At 40.5% G+C, this 21503-nt stretch overlaps 1 protein-coding gene across 10 annotated transcripts in view; it reads right to left on the reverse strand.

The window, feature by feature from the left end:
* Nucleotides 1-21503, reverse strand: part of EZH2 (enhancer of zeste 2 polycomb repressive complex 2 subunit) — a 65910-nt gene that overhangs the window by 23148 nt on the left and 21259 nt on the right. For 3 of the 10 annotated variants that reach the window (XM_045052950.1, XM_045052949.1, XM_045052948.1), the window contains exons 2-6: nt 18529-18652; nt 17842-17970; nt 7148-7195; nt 3649-3765; nt 376-496 (exon numbers count right to left, since the gene is read on the reverse strand). In XM_045052950.1, the coding sequence (XP_044908885.1) occupies nt 376-496; nt 3649-3765; nt 7148-7195; nt 17842-17970; nt 18529-18645 (532 nt within the window). In that variant the 5' untranslated portion in view covers nt 18646-18652. Of the gene's footprint in view, nt 1-375; nt 497-3648; nt 3766-7147; nt 7327-17841; nt 17971-18528; nt 18653-21503 lie in introns of those variants that run through there. The other 7 variants (XM_045052951.1, XM_045052957.1, XM_045052954.1 and 4 more) reach the window with 7 other exon arrangements.

The raw sequence follows: 21503 nt of genomic DNA on the forward strand, positions 1-21503 counted from the left end.
CTAAGGAGGACATCTTTCTGAGCACAGGGCCTTCTGGAGCCCATGTATCACGTAAGCAGAGCCCTGGTCTTAATTTTACTGTGAAGGAATCTTAAAATCTACATACACTCAAACCGTTCTATCTAATTTACATGTTACTGACATTATAATTTATGAGATAAGCAACTATGCATCATTTTCAAGTTAGCAAAAATGATTCTTCAATTTAAAAGTAGGGAAAACATTACAATTTTTAGGCTGGTAAGCCCAGGCCAATCCAGCAATAAACTTACTTTTAATATTAAAAAAAACCCATGTTCACACCTATGCTTACAAATTCAGAATCTCTCTCAATGCTTTGGCCCCTTTTTCCAAGAGATTAAACACATGGCTCACCTCTATCCCCGTGTACTTTTCCATCATAGTTTTTTATTAGCTCTTCAATGAAAGTCCCATCCTGGTCTAAAACTTCATCCCCCATATAAGGAATGTTATGTAAAACTGTTTCATCTTCCACCTAAAAATAAAAAATATATTTTAAAAGCAGGCTTATCCTAAGTATCAAAATATTTTTTAAATCAACATAGGGGCAACTGGGTGGCTCAGTAGGTTAAGTGTCCTACTCTTGATCTCAGCTCCTGATCTCGCGGTTCGCGGGTTCAAGCCCCACATCGGGCTCTGCGCTGATGGTGCGGAGCCTGCTTGGGATTCTCTCTCTCTGCCCCTCCCTGGCTTGTGCTCATGCTCTCTCTCTCCAAATAAATAAACTTTAAAAATAAAATTAAAAATCAATGTAATGTAAAATACAATTTCTAAAGTAGATGTCTTTACTCAGTTCTCCAGATCTAAACTAACAACAAACTCAAAGCTACAAAAAAAAAATAAAAGACCCCTCCCACGAAGAAGCATTATATGAGAAAACAAACTGTTCACGGCGGAAAAATTTTAAGAGAAAATACTCTATTTCCCTAATCTAACAGGTCATCAATCATTAAAACTTACCATTATTTTATGCACCTCAAGAAAGGAAAAAGTGTCGCACATTACGCTGTGACCTATCAATTTTAAGGCAAACCCAGAGTCTTAGAATCGATAAAATAAGGCTTATTAAAACCACTTATAAATAGCCATACAAAGTAAAAAAGGTAAGGATTTCCAAACTTCACTTAATGATCTAGTTATTCGGAGACCTTCAATATAATAAAAATCTGGGGATATAAAATAGATTATCATAAAGGTTATGCCAAAAGGATTTACTCCTGTATGTAAAATAAGAACATTCTACGATGACATAAAATATTTTGATACAGAGATCAACAATCTCTGTATAATGCTAATCAAGACGACAGAGGAGTTTCTATAAAGGTCTGGAAGACAACAGGGGGGAAAAAGGCACTAACTTATTAGCAAGGAAGAACTGATCCGAGAAAAAGTTCAAGCAGAAGGAAGAACTGAAGGACACCAGGGACTGAAAGGAGTTGTGTGGGAGGAAGAGAATTTTCAATAAAGAATAAAAAAGACAGTAATTATAAAGGCCATAGGGTTCTGAAGTCCATATTTAAACAGAGTAGGACGGAGCTGTCTTAAGAAGCCTTTCAAAGGGCAGCGGGGGGGCGGGTATTGGTTAAAAACAGAATTTTAGAATGATAGCTCCAATCAACAGAACGGACTGGCTGAGGGGCCAGAAGAGGTGGCAGCCAGGGAGTGGTGCCACGGGCTGGGACCAAGACGGAGGGGGAAGAACACACCAGGAAAAGGCCACCAGGCACTTGGACTGTCACGTAGCAGCAGGCAGGAAAAACCAGAAGGGGAAAATCTCAGATAATCCCCAGGTAACAAATTTAGGACAACCGCAGACTTCAGAAAGACAACAGGATCTTAGACAAATAGGAAAAAGGGAAATTGAGAGAGAAAGCACACAGGGGGATAAAAAAAAAATTAAGATTTAAATTTTAATGTACTGGTCTATCCAGATCCAAACTTACAGACAACTCAAGAGTGCACTTTTCACTAATCCCATTTGCACTAGGAGTATTAGGGGTTTTTTTGGATAAAAGCCACAATTAAGTGACAAACTGCTATTTTGTCTTCCCAACTGTATTCCACGTAACCTTTGCTCCCTCAAACGTATCCTAACCACAGGGTCTACCTAATTTGCCTTGGTCAGTAACCAGCAAAGCCATGGGTAACCCTAAATAATTTTGACTTTAAATACTATCTGCTTTCAGAACTTCAGTCTATGAATATCTGAAATCTCCCTTCAGCTCCTGCAATAGGATTCTTAAACTAAATGTTTTTGCAGAGGGCCTTAAACACACAAGTTTCAGCAATTATAGAAAAGTATCTGAACTTTGTCTTTAATCTTCCACTATAAAATCTTTAAGTTACTAAAGACGTTAGAAACATCTATTTAAGGGGCGCCTGGGTGGCTCAGTCGGTTAAGCGTCCGACTTCGGCTCAGGTCACGATCTCGCAGTCCGTGAGTTCGAGCCCCGCGTCGGGCTCTGTGCTGACTGCTCAAAGCCTGGAGCCTGTTTCAGATTCTGTCTCCCTCTCTCTCTGACCCTCCCCCGTTCATGCTCTGTCTCTCTCTGTCTCAAAAATAAATAAATGTTAAAAAAAAAAAATTAAAAAAAAAAAAAAGAAACATCTATTTAAAAAAAAAAAATCTAAGGGTGCCTGGCTGGCTCGGTTGGTACAGCATGGGACTCTTGATCTCTGGGTTGTGAGTTCAAGCTCCACCTTGGCTATGGAGCCTACTTTAAAAACAAAAAAATTAGGGGCGCCTGGGTGGCTCAGTCGGTTAAGTGTCTGACTTCGGCTCAAGTCACGATCTCGCGGTCGACGGGTTCAAACCCCGCATCTGGCTCTGTGCTAACAGCTCAGAGTGTGGAACCTGCTTTGAATTCTGTGTCTCCCTCTCTCTCTACCCCCCTCGCCCGCTCACGCTCTGTCTCTCAAAAATAAATGTTAAAAAAAAGAAAATTTGAAAACAAAAAAATTTAAAAACCTAGTAAGCAATTCCTAAAGTAGGCTCACCAAGGACTTGTATCAGTACTTTCCCTTACTATTTTACATATCAAGTAAATAATGAAACTATTGTTTATTTAACAGTCTAAGTGAAGAATTCATACTCAAATTTCTTTTGTTCCATCCTCTTTCATCCTACGTCTATGAAGAATTAAACACCAGCATTTCTTTACAAAAGCTACTGGGCCAGTGTTATCTGTGGAAATATGCTTAAGTTTGTGTTTTATAAGCCCTGAGAATATTTCATACTGTTCAGTATCATTTAATAACACGCTGCCTAAAACTGTTCTCAATATAAAGTTCTCAATTAACAAAACCTCAAAATCATACTGAAATTACAGAATACTGCCCGACCTTCCCAAGGATAAGAACTATAAGCGTCCATCTTTTAACTGTTTTTAATCCCAGGTATGATTTCTCCTTAACACTTTTCTTTTGGAGAATATTTTAACTAGAAAAGACTAGAAAAACCACAACACCGTGAAGGCTTAAAATATATCTATCCATTAAAAAACACAAAGTGTTCTCATTTCGATAAATTTTTTTACTTATTATCATTCTTGATTCACCTCGACAAGAAAATTGTTTTATAGAAAATAAATGATTATCAAATAAGCAGATGATACATGATTTACCTACCATAAAATTCTGCTGTAGGGGAGACCAAGAATACATTATGGGTACTGAAGCGACTGCATTCAGAGTCTTTAATGGGATGATTTGCGTTGGAAAATCCAAGTCACTGGTCACTGAACACTAGAACAGAGAAAATAAAATTGACTCGTAAGAATAAAAGGACAGCCTTAAACTGCAGCCATATTCTAAAGAGACACTGCCCACTTAAATCATTTTGAAAAGGAAATTCCTTTACCTAAGACAACAAAGTTCCTAAAACCATGAAGGATGCTCTCCTTTTTACTCTTTTACTTAGGGTGACAAAAATGCTTCAGATTTTGCAAATTTCCAAAAGCCTCCCACCCTTCCCATACTTACCAACATCAATCAGAATCAAAAACTGTATTTGTTAGCCTCAGGTCAGCTGCTCCTTGCTTTCACTATAAATTTCCTAGCTTGATGCTTAGTTTCTTTTCCATCTCAACCACATGGAATAATAACATATAACACCAAATATGCCTCTTAAAAATCTCACTTAATAAGAATATGGAAACTGTTAGGTTCACCTTTCTTATTTTTATCTTCCCTTAAAAACGAAAACAAAAACAAAAAAAAACCTCAAGCATCATTTGCTGATACTACCGGACGGAAAACAAATACGGAGGGTAAGAACAGATCTGAATTTCGATCACAACAAAACAGAGTTCTATCAATCCTGCAAAAGTATAATCTCGACATTAATAATAACAGCTAATATTATCAGGCACTTTCTACGTGCGAGGCACTATTTTAAACACATCACATGTCTTATCATATTCTGTCCTCAATACAACACTGTAAGATGGGGACTAATTCTTAGCCCCCATTTTACAGGTGAGAAAAGTCAGGTAAAAATAAGGTAAGCCATACGTTAACTAGATAGGGCTGGAATTAAACCCAGAAAGAGAGTCTGACTCTGGAGCCTCTGCTCTCTTCCCCACTACACATACTGCCACGATACCATATCTCTATAACGTGTAAGTGCATATACTCTCTTGAAATACCGTATTTCATCCAATCTACGATGACATCAATTTCAAGGCATTCCATTACTTTCTGTATCACTAAGAAAATAATGTTGCCAGTTCAACTGTAACATAATGCTTTCTTATCACAGCAATTCTAAGATGCATTCCAGTTTCAGATGTTAAAATGTTCAAAATTTTGCATCTTTGATTCTATGAAATACGGTAAAAAATCTGTGCCCAACTAACCACAGCACCTTCTATCCTGTCTAGGAATCCACCTTTTCTTAAGGAGCACCATTACCCAATTATCAGGCTTCCAAGAACCTTCTCAAAAATACCCTTGGACATCTATTTGTGATCTACAATCAGTGAAAATCGAGTAAAAAGAAGTAGTAAGCAAAACGGAAAATCCTATGTATACACACATAATTATTAAATGTTTCATTTCTATTTGAGAGGTGTTAAAAATAGCAGGGCTAGATTTGGTGAAATCACAGTGAAATCTCTGGCGCACAGGCCACACCTGGCCCTCAGCATCTCGTCAGGCCAGGGGGATAATGGTGCAATGGTCGGTCACAGTCACTGCAGCACAATAGTTCCTTCCTGGTGGAAGCCGGTTTAGAGATCAGAGTAGTTAGAACTGTGACAGTGATTAATCCATTAATTTGCTTTCCAAACGGCAAAGACAAAGATTGTAACACTAGAAAGCTCACTGCTCAAGTAAATGAGAAGGTAGGGAACAGTTCACTAAAACTCCAGAGCCACAATCTTCTCCTGTTCCGCACTTTGGCCTCTGATACAATTCTTCATCCATCCGTCCAATAATCCAATAATATTAGCAGTTAACATTTATTGAGCACGTACTATGTTGCAGGCACTGTGCTAAGTGCTTTATATATATCTTAACCACTCCTCGTGTCAGCCTTTAGCATCGCCACCTCACAAACGAGGAGACTGAGGTTCAGAGAAGTTCAGTAACTTGCCTAGTCAGAAAGGTAGTAAGTCACCAAGCCGGGAAGGAAGCCGAAATCTGCCTCCGACACCCAAGAGCTTCCTGGCTGTGCGAGGCTCCCGCCGTGGAGCGGCTCCCGGGGTCAACGAACAAGCACAACTGTGCACTGGGCGCCGCACGGGAGGGGCGCCTCTTCCCCCAGGCCCTTCTCTTATTCCTGGTACTACCAAGGCGTCTCTCTTCCTCCTACCTAACTGGGTAAGCTTTGGGGCAAGGAGTGGTTATAATTACTGAATCAAGTACGATACACTGTCCAGTGATCTGAAGTGCACAGTAACTGTAATTTCTTACCAAAAAAATTAGAGTTTTGAGGTTTTGTTTTACACCTGGGGGAAGTAAATTAACACTGTGACTTTAACTCTCAAGATTAGCCCCCTTTAAAGCTCAGGGGGTGAGGGAGAGCGTGCTGCCTCTCCAACTCTCATGTATCCACCTGCGTTACTCAGCGTCTGAACCCAAGGTCATACTTAAGGTCAGACGACTTAATATTCGATTCCACTACTAGACAGGAGGGACGCTGGCTCTGCCTCATCTGTTTGCTCTAAGGATGCAGAAAATACTCTGAATCTACTGAATGAGGTCCGCTGACGTTTCCCCCTGAACAGAAAGAACTTCGAGAAGCACAAAAGATGGCAAAGGCTGTGGCACTTAGTACCACCTCCAACCCCACGACGCTGTCACACCATGACCCCGTCACCTTAATCCTGCGCCCTGCAGTCACCAAGGGGCCAGAAATCAGCTCTCTGAGAGCAAAAGCAGCTGAGACAGTGTGGTTTTTACCTCTCTGTCTCGCAATGATACTCAGCACAGTGTCTCAAAAAAGAGTAGGCACTCAAAAAATGTTTCTGAATGAGCAGACTGCATTTGCTAATTTTGCCTAATGGAGATTCGCTCCAATTTCCCTCTAAAGCTAAGCGAGCACCTCCTTAGAAAACTGAAGGCCTATACCCACACCTCATGATCTATGTAGTTATGTCTAGAAACCGATCCCATTCCTTAACTATTAACCTTAACTAATAACCATATTCCTTTCATTTATGAAGTAATATTCAAATGCAAAAGCATTTGCTGGTAAAACAAGTTTGGGAATTCTTATTTATTGACTTAACAGAAAAATTACTCAAAAAATTCCAGTTACTTACCAGTAACTTTTTTTTCTTTGAAAATGTATCATCCTTGACAGTTTATGTAATTAAGTCTCATATCACTCAGAATACTGAAAAGGATTTTGACCTCATGGGTCTCCAAAGCATTTTACCTGATCACAGTCAAGGGTCCTGGACTCAGGAACTCACTAGGAGACCTACACATCAACAAATAAAGTTCTCCGATTCTAGTTCCTACTTGAGGATCACACAAGGAAGTTACTATAGATGATTCATCATCAATGGTAAGTAAAGAAGGAAAAAAAAAAAAACTATTGGTTTATCAAGGATGCTACATTTTCAGAGAAACACAGCTTACTGGTAAGTAACTGGGTTCCTCTGAGGATGGATAGACTTACATCAACCAGCTGGTACAATAGGCGACTGTGTGGCTGGACCACTGGGAGCTGGAGAGGGAAGTCAAGCCAAAAATAGTAGTTGTAGGAGGACACAACCAAACTGAGACTCTTGGCAGAAGGCTGGTTCCAAGTAAAAACTGTGTTATGGAAAATCGTAGAGGGAAGAGCAGGTGAATGGCCTGCAGGGAAGGGAAAGAAATTAACACACCCTACTATGTGCCAAGCACTGTGCTAGAGACTTTACCAAAGTTAACTTCTTTAAAATTCACCACTACCCTATGAGGTCGGTATGACTCCCCATTTCACAGTGGGACATCCCAAAGGAAAATTGCCATGGCCATTTGGTCTCTGAACAATCTTTAACATCAGAAGGGTTAAGTCCAACTTCCGGATAGTAGGGGGAAAAAAAATACCGTCAGTTAGCCAAGTTAAAAATATTCTTGGATACTGGTTGGTCCATTTAATTCATGCCAGAGACACAATGAACTGTTGATATCGTCTTTCCAAGTAAAAACAATAAGGAACCATCTCACACCTAAGGCGTAGGAAAGAAAAGGGTCAACTGCCACCCAAACTAGAGAAAAGCCGAGGAGGATTTCTGACACTGCCTCTATTATTCTTCAAAATCACAGCAGAGAAAAGATAACACACCCAAATTTTAAATTAGCCAGCCCTTCTGGTGAAAATGATAGCGTACACAATTTAATTTCAGACTGTTTTCATGCAAAGGAAGTTCCTGAAGACAAAAACTGGAATGAGACACATACCAAGTTTGGGTCAAGAGAAGTGAGAGAGAAGGGAGTCCCTAACCAGGTCTCGGGAGCAGATCAGGAGAAGGGGGGTCCAAGAGACGAGAGGCTCCAGCAGGACAGGGTCAGAAAGAAAAACCGGGAAGAAAAATTCCTGACCAGAGCCTGACACAGACGTATTTAGTATAAGGAGCAAATCGAGGGTGTTGGAGCTAAGAAATCAAAGAGTGGCTCATCCCAGGTCGTACAGTGCTTCCGCTGTTCAGTATGTGATAGAGCCGGCCGACCCGACTGGGGAAAGGACCTCTCTACCTGCAGCACAGGGGTCCTGTGGGAGTTCACTCGAGCATCACAGAAAGATCCTTTGAGGGCCAGTTCCTATGCTTCTTAGAAAACACACCACACACACACACACACACACACACACACACACACAAATGCATTTAACACAGAACACAGAACATTTGGAATGCAACTTCAGGAAATTTCAACTCTTAAAACTCTCCCCCGCATCCTAATTTCAAAAGCCTGATTCTGAATGAAAGCAACCATAAAAATACCACCTCGTTAATCCTATTAAAACCCAATGCACAGGGAAAACCCAATGCAGTCTGGGGCCAGAAGGGGGCTACGGTAAATCATTCCTCAAAATCTGCAGTTTTGCTACAAACTCCAGTTTTGCTAATGTAACTGGAAATCAGAAATTGAACAAGTCAATACATAAGTTTTGGTAAAACTACAAAACACACAAAAGGCACAGAAGCAGGTAACTAGAGCCATGCAAACTCAAATACCTAACTCAAGAACAGTCCTATGAGCAAGAAATATCATTTGTCACTGAAAAAATAAAAACAAGCAAAAACTAAGAAATGGAAGACAGAGGTTTATTTAAGTCCCTGGTTTCCACAAGCCGTGGCACCACGATCATTCTGAAGCCTTGCTTCCAGGAGCAGACGTGAAGCTGAACAAGTCAGGGCACCAGAGGCCCGAGTTACGCTAGAGACACCAGACCCGCACTAGGCCGTGGTCTCTGAGGAGAGGCACTAAGTCCTGGCTCAGGTGGAGATCTGCTCTGGGGACCACCACTCGGGTAGGCCAATTCAGTTGATCTTTGCAGGAAAGATTTGTGACTGCTCCTTTACTGTCCACTGACTACTCAGTTAAGTAGTGTTGAAACAACTAGAAAAGCTAGAAGAGAAAAATATTAAAAACCAAATCCCCCACTCATTTTTCATACCAAAGGAAATTCCTAACAGGTTAAGTACCAAAATATACAAGTGAGGGGCATGTGGCTGGCTCAGTCGGTGGAGCATGTGACTCTTGATCTTGGGGTTGTGAGTTCTAGCCCCATGGTGGATACAGAGATTGCTTAAAACTAAAATCTTTAGGGGCACCTGGGTGGCTCAGGTGGTTGAGCGTCCAACTCTTCTTAATTTCAGCTCAGGTCGTGATCTCATGCAAGATCAAGCCCAGCGTCAGGCTCTACACTGACATCACATAGCCTGCTTGGGACTCTCTCTCTCCCTCTCTGCCCACCCGCCCCGCCGACACACACACATGCACCCACACTCTCTCTCTCGACAATAAATAAATTTTTAAAAATGTAAAATAAAATAAAACAAAATCTTTAGGGACACTGGGTGCCTCAGTCAGTTAAGCCTCTGACTTCAGCTCAGGTCATGATCTCACAGTTTGTGAGTTCGAGCCCGGCATCCAGCTCTGTACTGACAGTATAGAGCCCGCCTGCAATGGTCTCTCTCCCTCTCTCTCTCCACCCCTTCCCACTCTCTCTCTCTCTCAAAATAAATAAACTTTAAAAAAAATTTTTTTAAATAAATAAAATATAAACATGAAAACTAAAAGGAAAGATAGAGAGGTAATTTATAATCTTTACTTTCTAAGCCTTTAGAAACACAGAAATCGAAAGAAATTCTAATTTGACTACGTAAACGTTTAAAACTTCTGTAAACCGGTATTTGCCTAATAGTATGAATAAAGAATTTCTTCTTCTCTCCCTATAAGGTACATCCTACTATTTTGAAATTCTAAATATGCCCAGTCATCTTTTAAAATGTTGGACAGTCTTGGGGTGCCTGGGTGGCTCAGTTGGTTGAGCATCCGACCCTTGATTTCAGCTCAAGTCATGATCCAGGGTGGTGGGACTGAGCCCTGAGTCAGGCTCTGCACTGAGCACGGAGCCTCCTTGGGATTCTCTCTCTCTCCCTCTGCCCTCTCCCCCTCTCAGGCTTTCCCTGTCTAAAATTTAAAAAGGGAGCACCTGGGTGGCTCAGTCAGTGAAGCGTACAACTCTTGACTTTGGCTCAGGTCAGGTTCATTGCCGAAGGGTGGAGCCTACTTGGGATTCTCTGGCTCTCTGCCCCTCCCCACCTCACGCGCAAGCTCTCAACACATGTGCGTGTGCACTCTCTCTCAAAATAAACTTTAAAATTTTTTTAAAAATAAAAATTGAAAGTGACATTTGCCCACATCTGAGAAAAATTAAAAATAACTAAAGCTTTGGGGTGCCTGGGTGGCTCAGTTGTTTTAAGCATCCAACTTTGATTTCAGCTCAGGTCATGATCTCATGGTTGAGAAGTTCAAGCCCCACATCAGGCTCTCTGCTGCCAGTGCAGAGCCTGCTTTGGATCTTCTGTCCCCCCTCTCTCTGCCCCTCCCCTGCTCACAGTTTCTCTCTCTCTCTCCCTCTCAAAAATAAACATTTTAAACGTTTTTTAATAAAAAAAATAAAACTTTCATGAACCAAAATACACCAGGAATAACATCAAAATGGGAAGAAGGGAGTGGGAATCTGCAAAACATGATAAATAACTGAATATTTAACAATATACAAAAAGTCCTTAAAAATCCTAAGAAACAGTCCAACCTAATTTTAATAGATCCAACACCCTAGCAGTCACTTCAGAGAAGAAATATAAACAGACAATAGAAACTCAGCCTCACTGAATAAGTAAAGAAAAGCAAGCAAACTGTAATAACGTCTTACCTATCATACTGACAAAGATCCAAAAGACTGGTATTATGCGTTGGGAACAGAGAGGAAGAGAGAGACACTACCATCAACAGCTGGTAAGGTGAAGACGGAAAATCTTTTGGGGAAACAATGTGGTAATATCTATAAAAATTTAAATACGCAGGGTGCCTAGGTGGCTCAGTCGGTTGAGTGTCCCAACTCTTGATATCGGCTCAGGCCATGATCCCAGGGTTGTGGGATTGAGCCCAGCTTTGGGCTCTGCACTGAAAATGGAGCCTGCTTGAGATTCTCTCTCTCCCCCTACCTCTGCCCTTCTCCCCGCCTTGCATTCTAAAATAAAAAAAAAAATTTTAACTTAATATGCATATCCTCTTGACTGAGTAATTCTATTTCTAGGAACTTCTACAAAATTACTCAATGATACAAAGATGTACAATGAAGGGTATTCGCTAAAATACTAATTGCAAAAATAAAAACTAAAAAATAAATGTTTATCAATTAAGAATAGGGCAGTGAGTTGAGCCTCAAGTCAGGCTCTGTGCCAAACCTGAAGCCTGCTTGGGATCTCTTTCTCTCTCTGCCCCTCCCTGCTCCCACTCTCACTCTCTTTCAAAACTAAATAAACCTTCAAAAAAAAAAAAAAAAGAATAGGGCAATAAATGATGTTATATCCAGTCATCAAACACTGAACACTGCATTCTTAGAGAATGAGGACCTGGACAGAGGATTTAAAGTGACAGCCCAAATGTGGGGGGTAGGAAGATGGGCAAAATGGGTGATGGGGGGAGAGATACAGGCTTCCAATTATGGAAAAAGTCACAGGAATAGAAGGCACAACATAGGGAATATCATCAATGATACTGAAAATAGTATATGGTGACAGATGGGGACTACACTTGTAGTGACCACAGCTGAGGTATAGAGAAGATAAATCACTAGGTTATATACCTGAAACTAATGTAACATATGTCAACTATACTTTAAAACATAGTTTTTTTGTTTCAGTGATGGCCCAAATTGGCAGGCACATTTTATCTGGCTAGTAACCTTTTATTTTTTTAAGTAAGCTCCACACCCAACATGGAGCTTGAACTCAGGACCCTGATATTAAGAATCCTGGTTCAGACTGACTGGGCCAGCCAGGTATCCCTGGCCAGAAACCTCTTAAAATAAATAGTGTATTATTTATATATGACAATTATTTATACAAAATTTACATAATTATTTGTATAATGATAATAATAGATATTATCATTACTAACATGTTATCATATATAGAGAAAGAGATCAGAAAAAATCAAAAATCACAGAAGTTGTGCTACAGAAACTTTTGCCGTCTGTTTTATATTATTTCCGTGTTATCTGAATTTTCAAGAGTCATTTTGCAATGGCCTTTTAGTTGAAGAGAACAATAAGAAGTTTCATTAACCCAACAGATATTCATGTGACCTGGTATAAAGCTGCCTCAATCGATATAAGGTAGCTGAGAACTCTGCCCAACCCCCCCAAACGGTACTCAAGTGGTATTCTTTTATAAAATCTATTAAAAGAAGATAAAGCAGAATCCTAAGCAGTAAATTTCAGTCAATCCATGTTATCCCAGAAGTTCAAGGTCTAATAAAATCTTATTTCTCTTATTTCTTCAGAGCAATAAACAATTTTTAACAATGCAAGCTAGACAAGCACTTCTTCTGGCTCAACTGGTTCTTTAAATGGCTGCCAAAATTTGGTCTTGCATTTTGGAAAAAGAACATTTTTGGTCTTGATCTTTGTAGTCAACTAAACAGGTGACAATGTACGTAAAATACCAACTATTTACACAATGTTCTAGCTGAAAACCAGCAAACTAAAAGCAACTTCTGGTTTATTCGCTGCACAAAATAAACATTTGACATTTTTGAAAAACTCACTTTTCAAATAAGATAGAGAATCTTAAGTTTAAAAAATAAACTCAGGGGCGCCTGGGTGGCGCAGTCGGTTAAGCGTCCGACTTCAGCCAGGTCACGATCTCGCGGTCTGTGAGTTCGAGCCCCGCGTCAGGCTCTGGGCTGATGGCTCAGAGCCTGGAGCCTGTTTCCAATTCTGTGTCTCCCTCTCTCTCTGCCCCTCCCCTGTTCATGCTCTGTCTCTCTCTGTCCCAAAAATAAATAAACGTTGAAAAAAAAAAATTAAAAATAAATAAATAAATAAATAAATAAATAAATAAATAAAAAATAAACTCATACATCAAGTGTATGATATATATTTAATTACAGGATATTGATAATATAAACTCCGACATCTCAAGTGACCTTTTTTTTTAATGTCCTTTTGGAAAAGCATTATAAAACCCATTAGTTTCCTTTCAAAAAAAATAAATAAATAAAAGGAAAGCCTCCTTTATGGTCATTTCAGAAAATGCTCCATCTATTTCAGCCTAAAGAAATCCAGAAACTATGGAAACCAATTTGACAATAAACTTCATATATTGAAAAAAAAAAAAAAAAAAAAAGAAAAAGAAAAGAAATCCAGAAAGGAAGCAAAGGCTGAAATGATGTGAGAAGTTAATATGGTGGGAAGGACTGGCAGAGTTAAGGAAGACAGGACTGAACTCTCCAAATAAACACCAACCAGCACTCAAGAGAGGCAAAGAGCAGCAGAAAGCAACTTAGAAACCAGTTCCTTGAGGCAACAAGAAAGGATGGCTATGTTCAGACTGACAGCCACCCATTTATTTCTAAGACATGAGAAAAATGACCTAGCTCGCTACTATATTTGCTCAAATGGCTGAGAACCTAGACCTCCTGGTTCCACAATCTCAACATTTACAAAGGAAAGAAAGCACGCTACTGTATTTAAAGTTGACGGTGTACTGAAGAGGGCTAAATTATGTACTAGGTACACTAGCATATCTTTGTAAATAGTAACTAAATTTCTATTTACAATTAACGGAGGAAAGTGCATTATGAGTCAATAAATAACGCAATCACGTGTTTATGTCTAAAGAGACCACATTTTTGTCTCCTTCAATAAAAACAGCAAGTCCAAACTGCAAACATATAAAAGAACGTACACTGTTATTTTGATAGAAGCCTCTTCCCCCTCCAAAAAATAATCTGTAAACATTAAATGTTACGTGATGAACTCATAATCATTTCAAATATCACTAGGAAAATCAAAACTGTTAAATTGTTAAAACTGTTTAACTCTTGGGGCACCTGGCACCTGGCTGGCTGGGTTGAGCGGCTGACTTTGGATCAGGTCATGAGCTCGCAGTTCGTGAGTTCAAGCCCCGCCATCTGCTCGCTGCTGTCAGCGCAGAGACAGCTTCAGATCCTCCGTCCCCCTCTGTCTGCCCTGCCCCCGCTGGCGCTCTCAGAAATAAAAAAAATGTTAAAAATTTTTAACTCTTCATAAATGAGGACTATGATGTCTTTCTAATGATGCTGCTTGTGTCAGACATCCTGAAGTAGCTCCACATTTAAATTGACATACAAAATTCCCGCCATTTTCATCAGTAAACATGACACAAAATTCTTACAAGAACATTAAATTCTCCTGAGAATCTGGAAATGCATATTGGCGGGCTATTTTTAAATTACTAAACCAATCCTACCACTTGCCCAGAAGACACGTCATTTGCGCAAGCCTCTTTCAGTCATAATACACACAGATGATAAAAATCTCAACATGAACAATCGATGAAGTAAAGCGCCTTCCGGTTTTTAGCAAGAAATGGACAAATGTTCAAAAGAAATGCATTAATAAGAACTACAAGAGTAGCTCCTAAACCAGTTTCTTCATGAAAACTGGAAAACAGACACGACAAAGATCAGGACTACCGACGCGAAGGCTTACAGGAGATCAAGTTTTTTGACTGAGAAGACAAACTAGTGAGTCACCTATACAAGCAACTGACTGTATAAACAGCCACATATTACATCGGTAAGGTGCACAACCCTTGGTGTGTATTTCTCTTAGTGACATTTTTCAAATGAAAGCTCCTTCAAAAGATTAACTGAAGGGCAAAGGAGATCAATGTCAAACATACAGCCACTGTCTTCAAGAAGTCAGAACTACTTTTAAAAAGAAAACTAGGGGCGCCTCCTGTGCCAACGTTCGACGGGCACTTCCGCACAGGCTCTATAACCTCGACGCCGGAAAGTGAGCGGCCGCAAGCGCCTTTGGGACACACGCTAAGAAAACGGCACACGGAAGATGTGGCCTCTAAGTGCAACTGCAGAGCCCCTTGATCTGAAGTCGGCGTCGAGGGCGGTCATCCCATCAGGTCACAGCAGCCTGTGTCAGACGGTCTCCGCTAAATTAACCCAAAAACCTGTCGTTTTAAAACTGAACACATCTACTTTACAAACACAGAAGGGACTGAAGTCTAAGACTTGAGTGAAAAACTGAAAATTGTCATTGAATGGTGTTCAGGCCACAAAAGATTTCAACTGAAGACGCAGCACTTGCAAAGGATCAGCTTATAAAAATAAGCAGCTAATTAAAACAATGTTATAACAGCACTTCCCAATGTTGAAGGCCACAGACATCAGGTGTTTGGAGCAACACTGCAGTCTGAACTTCTGCCAAGCCTACTACTAGGAAAGTCTTTGCAAAACACACTACCTCTTATTTCTCCTTCTGCTTCTGACCTACTTCAGACTCCCAACTTTTAAAGCATATAAAAGAAATTGACGTACAGCTGGGAATGCTCAAACCGAAGAAAGAGAAACACGGATATACTCTCATCTAAAAAAGTAAGGAGATCAGACAGAGATCATTAAAGTCCTTTTCAGTCCTAAAATTTTATTATTTTTATTGTGAGAACGCCAAAAAGCTTATCACAAACTGTATAAACGTTCAGCTTCCAAATGTCAGCGATGATGGTTTTAAAGGGGGAAGTAAAAGATGAATCATTTGAAGCAGAATCAGCTCTCAAGAGTAGCTCGAAAACTAACAGATTTGACCGGGTCAGAGTTCCAGGCAACAAAAACAGAGTTCCTGAGGCTGGGGGTGATTTTCCTCCTTTCCCATCATCCTATTTTGTGAAAATGGTTTTTCCTCAACCTGCATGGGGCACTAAGTTTAGAAAAGAATTTTGTTCTATTAAAATGCTAACTTCTTCTACAATTTCTCATATAAACTCACATTAAAAAGTTAGATATCTTTACACTCAATAATTTATCTCCATTTGACAAAATTAAAAGCAAAATTCAATCAGTAAGTATTCATTTGAATAATCTGTACTTAAGGTTACATCATGAATAATTCAACTTGGACATAAACAGCGAACTTGACTCCTTTTTTAACGTGTCTGAGCAAAGTGTACTCTTCTAGGCCCACATCAGATCATTAGAGCAAGCAAACTGACTGAAGTCTTCCAAGGCTCAGTGTCCTCATGGGGTGGGGGGGTGGGGGGGGGGAGCATAAGATGACCATCACAAACATTAAATGAGGTTCACGTGTGCAGAGTACCCAGCACTGGGTCAGAAATCATTACTGCCATCAACTTTTACTTATAAATAAAAGCTGGACTTTTGGTAGCATTTTGAGATTTGCAATGGGTGGCAAAAAGCATGTACTCCGTGTGTCTACTTCCTCCTCCAGATTTCTAAGATCTATTCCTCTGGGGAGAAGGAACAAGGTTTCTTTTTCCTTTACCTCAAAGTTTCCAAAAGGTCACCAGACAAAACTTTCACATAATTACTTAGAAGCCCCATCCTTATTCCTTTTGAGAACATTCTGACTAGCATAGAAACGAATTCCTTTCACCCTTAATATATGAATAGAAGTCATTTACCCCTAACACACGGGCCCTGACCTATCCCAGATGGTGCGGAAGGTGTTAGCAGCATATGATATTTATCTACACAACTGCGAGCCCAGGCTTTAAAGAGGGGTCACCTGGCAAAATGAATAAATGACTAAGAATCACTCCAAGTCATGTGTCACCACCGAGACCACCACACCATGACCCAGTCACTAGGACTGGGCTACTGTGACAGCACCGACAAGTTGCTCTGAAGCCAGCGTGTCACAATCTCAACAGGTCTCACGCGGTAGCAAATTCTTGCTTATTACAGTATTTCATAAATATCATAACCTCACTGAACAGAGCCCACTGTCTAGATGCTTTTTCCATGTCTAGACATTCAGATAAACAATTACCCACTGCACGGTGTAACTTAATAAACTCCAAAGCGCTTTCTTCCTTCTGTTTTGATGCCCTTTCAAACAGCATTCCACCTCCTATGCCATCTTCTCCTATATAAAACAGGTACTTAAACCAAAATGCTTTGCATAAAACCCTACTGACTGGGTTCTATAGTTTTTAAGCTTCTGCCATTTTCTTCTCATTTTGCTGCCACTGTGTCTCATGTGTCATTGAATTATAAAATCTGCCATACGTTTATTACCTTCTTTTGAAAATAGGATTAAGATCTACTTTCTTCATTTAGAAAATGCTACATAAAAGGACTTCTGATCTCTCAACACTGAATTTAAAATTCTTAGAGAGCCTCAGAATTTGAACAAAATGTTCCAATAACAAATAACTTTCTTAGTGCGTGAATATGCATGAAAAGGAAACATTTCTTGTAGCATGGCTAATTCACACTAAGGGGCAGAAAGAAAGATAACTACAAGTCAGAAAGCCTTGCTCTAAATAGTGATCTGATGAGGACGTTAAAGAGTATTTAGTTTAAAAACTTTTTAAAATCCACAATCCTATAAAAATCTACGAATCTACCTGGTAACAGTGAAAATACATTCTAAACGCTACAGCTCTCTTACAGGAGTAGCTCGTAGTGTTACCTAAGGCAGCCACCAACAGTTAGTTGCACATTAAAAAGAAATAGCAGTGAACAGATGGACTTCCAGAAGTGAGTGACTTCCTATCAATAACCAGCCAACATTCCAACAGCAAAAACCAGAATGCACTGATAATCACTCCAGTGCGTGAGTTAACCAACCTCCCTGGTCCCGCGCAATGAGCTCACAGAAGTCAGGATGTGGACAGGCTGTATCCTTCGCTGTTTCCATTCTTGGTTTAAGATTTCCGTTCTTTCCAAAATTTTCTGACGATTGGAACTAAACATACTCTTTAAAAAAATGGAGGAGAGGAGAAGAGAAATTGTTCATTGTTAGAAAATTGGTAGTATCTCCAAAGCAGGTTAAAATCTAGTGATTTCTCAAAAATATCAGGAGCATTCCTGCAAACACATATAGATTTTACACTAAACTGTAGTTTCCCCACATTCGAGTAACACAAACACACCACACCTATTATTTTGTCAACATGATATAAAAACGAAATCACAATGACTTTAGAAACACAAAACCATGAAACACATTCCTTTGTATGGGGGTCCAGAGTCTACACATGCAATACAAAAGATACACTAAAAAGACAGTGATTTCTAAGCAGATTGAACAGCCATTAGATTACAATCTTTCCATTATCATTACGGTGCCTGGTACAATCTTTATGCTAATTAAGACAGATCAAGGCCCTTGGCTTCCAAGCCTTCGTTTATCTTTACTATAAACATGACCTTGGCTGAAAATGGACCCTTTGCAAATTGAAACTTCTCTTTGGGGGGCGGGGAGGGGGAACGACCCTTAACCGTAGGTGCACTGCACAAAAGATAAAGCTGTACCTTAACTTCGTCAGCCCGCCTGAACCTCTTGAGCTGCCGCAGCCGCATGTACTCTGATTTTACACGCTTGCGCCAACAAACCGGTCCCTTCTCAGATTTCTTCCCAGTCTGGCCCATGATTATTCTAAAAGCAATGGTTTCATATTAAAATCACTAATCTAACCAGCCTGAACATGATCACTTGCGTTTCAATCCCCAGCAAACTAACAAACAAAGTAAATAATACATGACACTGTTGATACTTCCAAGAAAGGGGGGGGGGGGGTGCTCATTCGTTCTGTAGGGTTAAATGTAAAACATTTCATTCAAAGTTTAAACGTTTACTTAATACAACTTTTAAGAGGCGTTTTGAGTTACAAAGGTTCTCTACTCCCAAAGGACAACCGTCTTACAGAAACGTGATCGACCCCATTACGGAAATAACTCTATTACAGAAATACTCGAACAAGCTGGGTTTTAGTCTATGAGACTTCTGGAGCAAAAAAACAGACACATACTTTAAGTTTTTGATCATTAAATTAGCAGCTACAGGCATAAATGAAGAATGTAACTGAAAAAGGGAAATCTGAAACAGCAAAATATACACACAGCACTCACAGTAGGAAGTACACAGTACATCGTCTGGTGCAAACTCAAGCATTCTCCCCGCACACTTTTAATTAACCAGGCTTCTCACCTTCAGCACAGGGAGAAAAGTCTGTACTTTTGCCCCCTGTGCCACCTCTACTCACACGAGGGATGTCCCAGCCAGCAAACAAAAAATGCAGCAAATGCCGAGTAAATTCTTCCACCTTATCTGTAGTTGCGGGCTCTAGGAAGCAATTATGTTTGCATGTGGGGACAGCCCATCATTCCCCAGATGCCGAAGTCGTAACACAGACTCCCCATTTTAAGTCTAAACCAGAACATCTGCTTCTCAAAGTATTAAAATCAAACGTGTGAAAAAATTAAATATAAATAGAAAATCATACTTGTATCTTCAAAAGATTAGGACAGTTCTCTGTCAGATGGTGCAAGGTGCAAAGCCGTCACACGAAGGACGTTTGCTTTAGTTTTAGTTTATCTAAGAGCAAAGGAAAGCCAGAATAAATAAAAGGGGAGAGGGAGACTGACATTTTGCAAAGAGCAGCAGACCAGCAGAGAGGAGGTTGGGGGGCTGCAACACGGTCTGGGCACCAGAGGTGAGGGCGGCTTCTGAGACCACACTGGTGAGGAGAGAAAAGGAACAAGAACTACTGAAAACTCGGGGAAGACTGAAGTATAGGAGGGGATGATGCCCCGGATTGAGCAACTGACAACTGAGGAGGGCTTCACTTCCCCGTCGGAGAAAGCCCTCGGGCAAAGAGAAAGCGCCTAAGGAGACAAGATCTGCAGGAAGGCAGGGAGCCCAAAGGTCAGCGGGTAACTTTCTGTCAGAAGAGTCACCCACCGATGACAAAGAAAGCAGATGTGTGGATTTCTCAGGCTGAAAGAGGGGCAAGACAAGCGCGTGATAGACTAGATAGGCCAGACCGAGACTACACGAAGACACAGAACTTGCCCTTAGGGAACTTAGGTCCCACCCAACAAGGCTGAAAAGAAGAAAACACACTGAGACTTACAGGAAAAAGGCGGGGGGGGGGGGGAAGGGGCAACAAAGGTGACAACTCAACCTTCAAAGTTGGGCTGGATTTCAAAAGGCCAAGAGAAATCCGAAGGGACCCTAAGGTATGAGCAGAGGAGAGCTAGATACGGGACTCTGAAGGCGGGAAGGCCAGCGGGCAGGCCCCACGAGCAAAGATGGTCACCAAACTAGCTGAGGACCCTATATTACAGGCACTGAGGGGATGAGGAGAATAAACAGGCTTCCGAACTTGAGAGAAGTCAGCTGGAGGAGGCCACAGAGGTAACGTGAAAAGGATAGTGTGACCTCACCTTTGGGCTGCTGACGTAGAGCAAAGATAACAGCCCTAAACCCCGAGAAGACTGAACTCAGGAGGGCGACCCCATCTTTGAGGCAAAGCACACAGTGTGGAAGACAGAAGATGCTGAGGCAGAGCAGAAAGACACCAAAGGCAGGAAGAAACTGGGGCTTTATTTGAGAAATAACTTGGTGGCAATCGTTTGCTTTCCTATCTGCCAGTTAACAGATGAGCTCAGGTAACTCCGTGCAAATCCTTTTCAGACTTCCGGCACTTCAAAGGCCTAGGAACTAGAAGGGAAAGCCATCAGATAAAAAGGGATTATCTTGCTTCATTAGCTCATAAACTCATCACAACTACCCCATCTGCTGCCTTGACAAACTCTTGGTCCTTGGAGGTAGCACCCCTGCACCTGAGGAAAGTTCCAGCAGAACACGGCACTTCTGATGTGAAGACAGGGACTACCACAGTTCATTTTTTTAAGGTACACATTTTATGTGCTGGTGAAGGGGCATCATTCCAATCACCATTTCCTGTTTTCAGACGAGAATCCTCCTTGTTGAATAGTCTGGAATCCCTTCCATGGCATTTCTACCATTAGTAACTTTATCTCTGGTAAAGTATGTCACAATAAAACAGCCTCTCTGACCAAAGGTGTAAATGTACAAGTTGCAAGATCAACAAGAGAACATTTCAAAATCAATTATGGAACCAACCTCTCTGTAAGACAGCATGTATGGATAAATTTCCACGTTTATAAATTTCACACAGCTCTTCCAAATAAAGAAGTACATCAGTGAAGGCTTTAAGCTATAGGATGGTCTGGTACATACGCCCAATAGAGAAGAAATAGGTAAAATTATGGTAATTCACTTACAGGAGATTATCCAAATACAAGGATCACGACATCTGAATAACAATCTAAGAAATAAATCTAAAAATGTTTGGACTGTTTGAAAGCACAGGGATAAACAGGCTGGTCCACTAAAAAGTAATAAAATTTAAGGCACCATTTATAAGAACGTTTTATATAAAATAAACCCTCTCCCACTATCACAGCATTTACAACATATT

The sequence above is a fragment of the Felis catus genome, chromosome A2 (genome assembly GCF_018350175.1).
Source record: "Felis catus isolate Fca126 chromosome A2, F.catus_Fca126_mat1.0, whole genome shotgun sequence".
Taxonomy (NCBI): Eukaryota; Metazoa; Chordata; class Mammalia; order Carnivora; family Felidae; genus Felis; species Felis catus.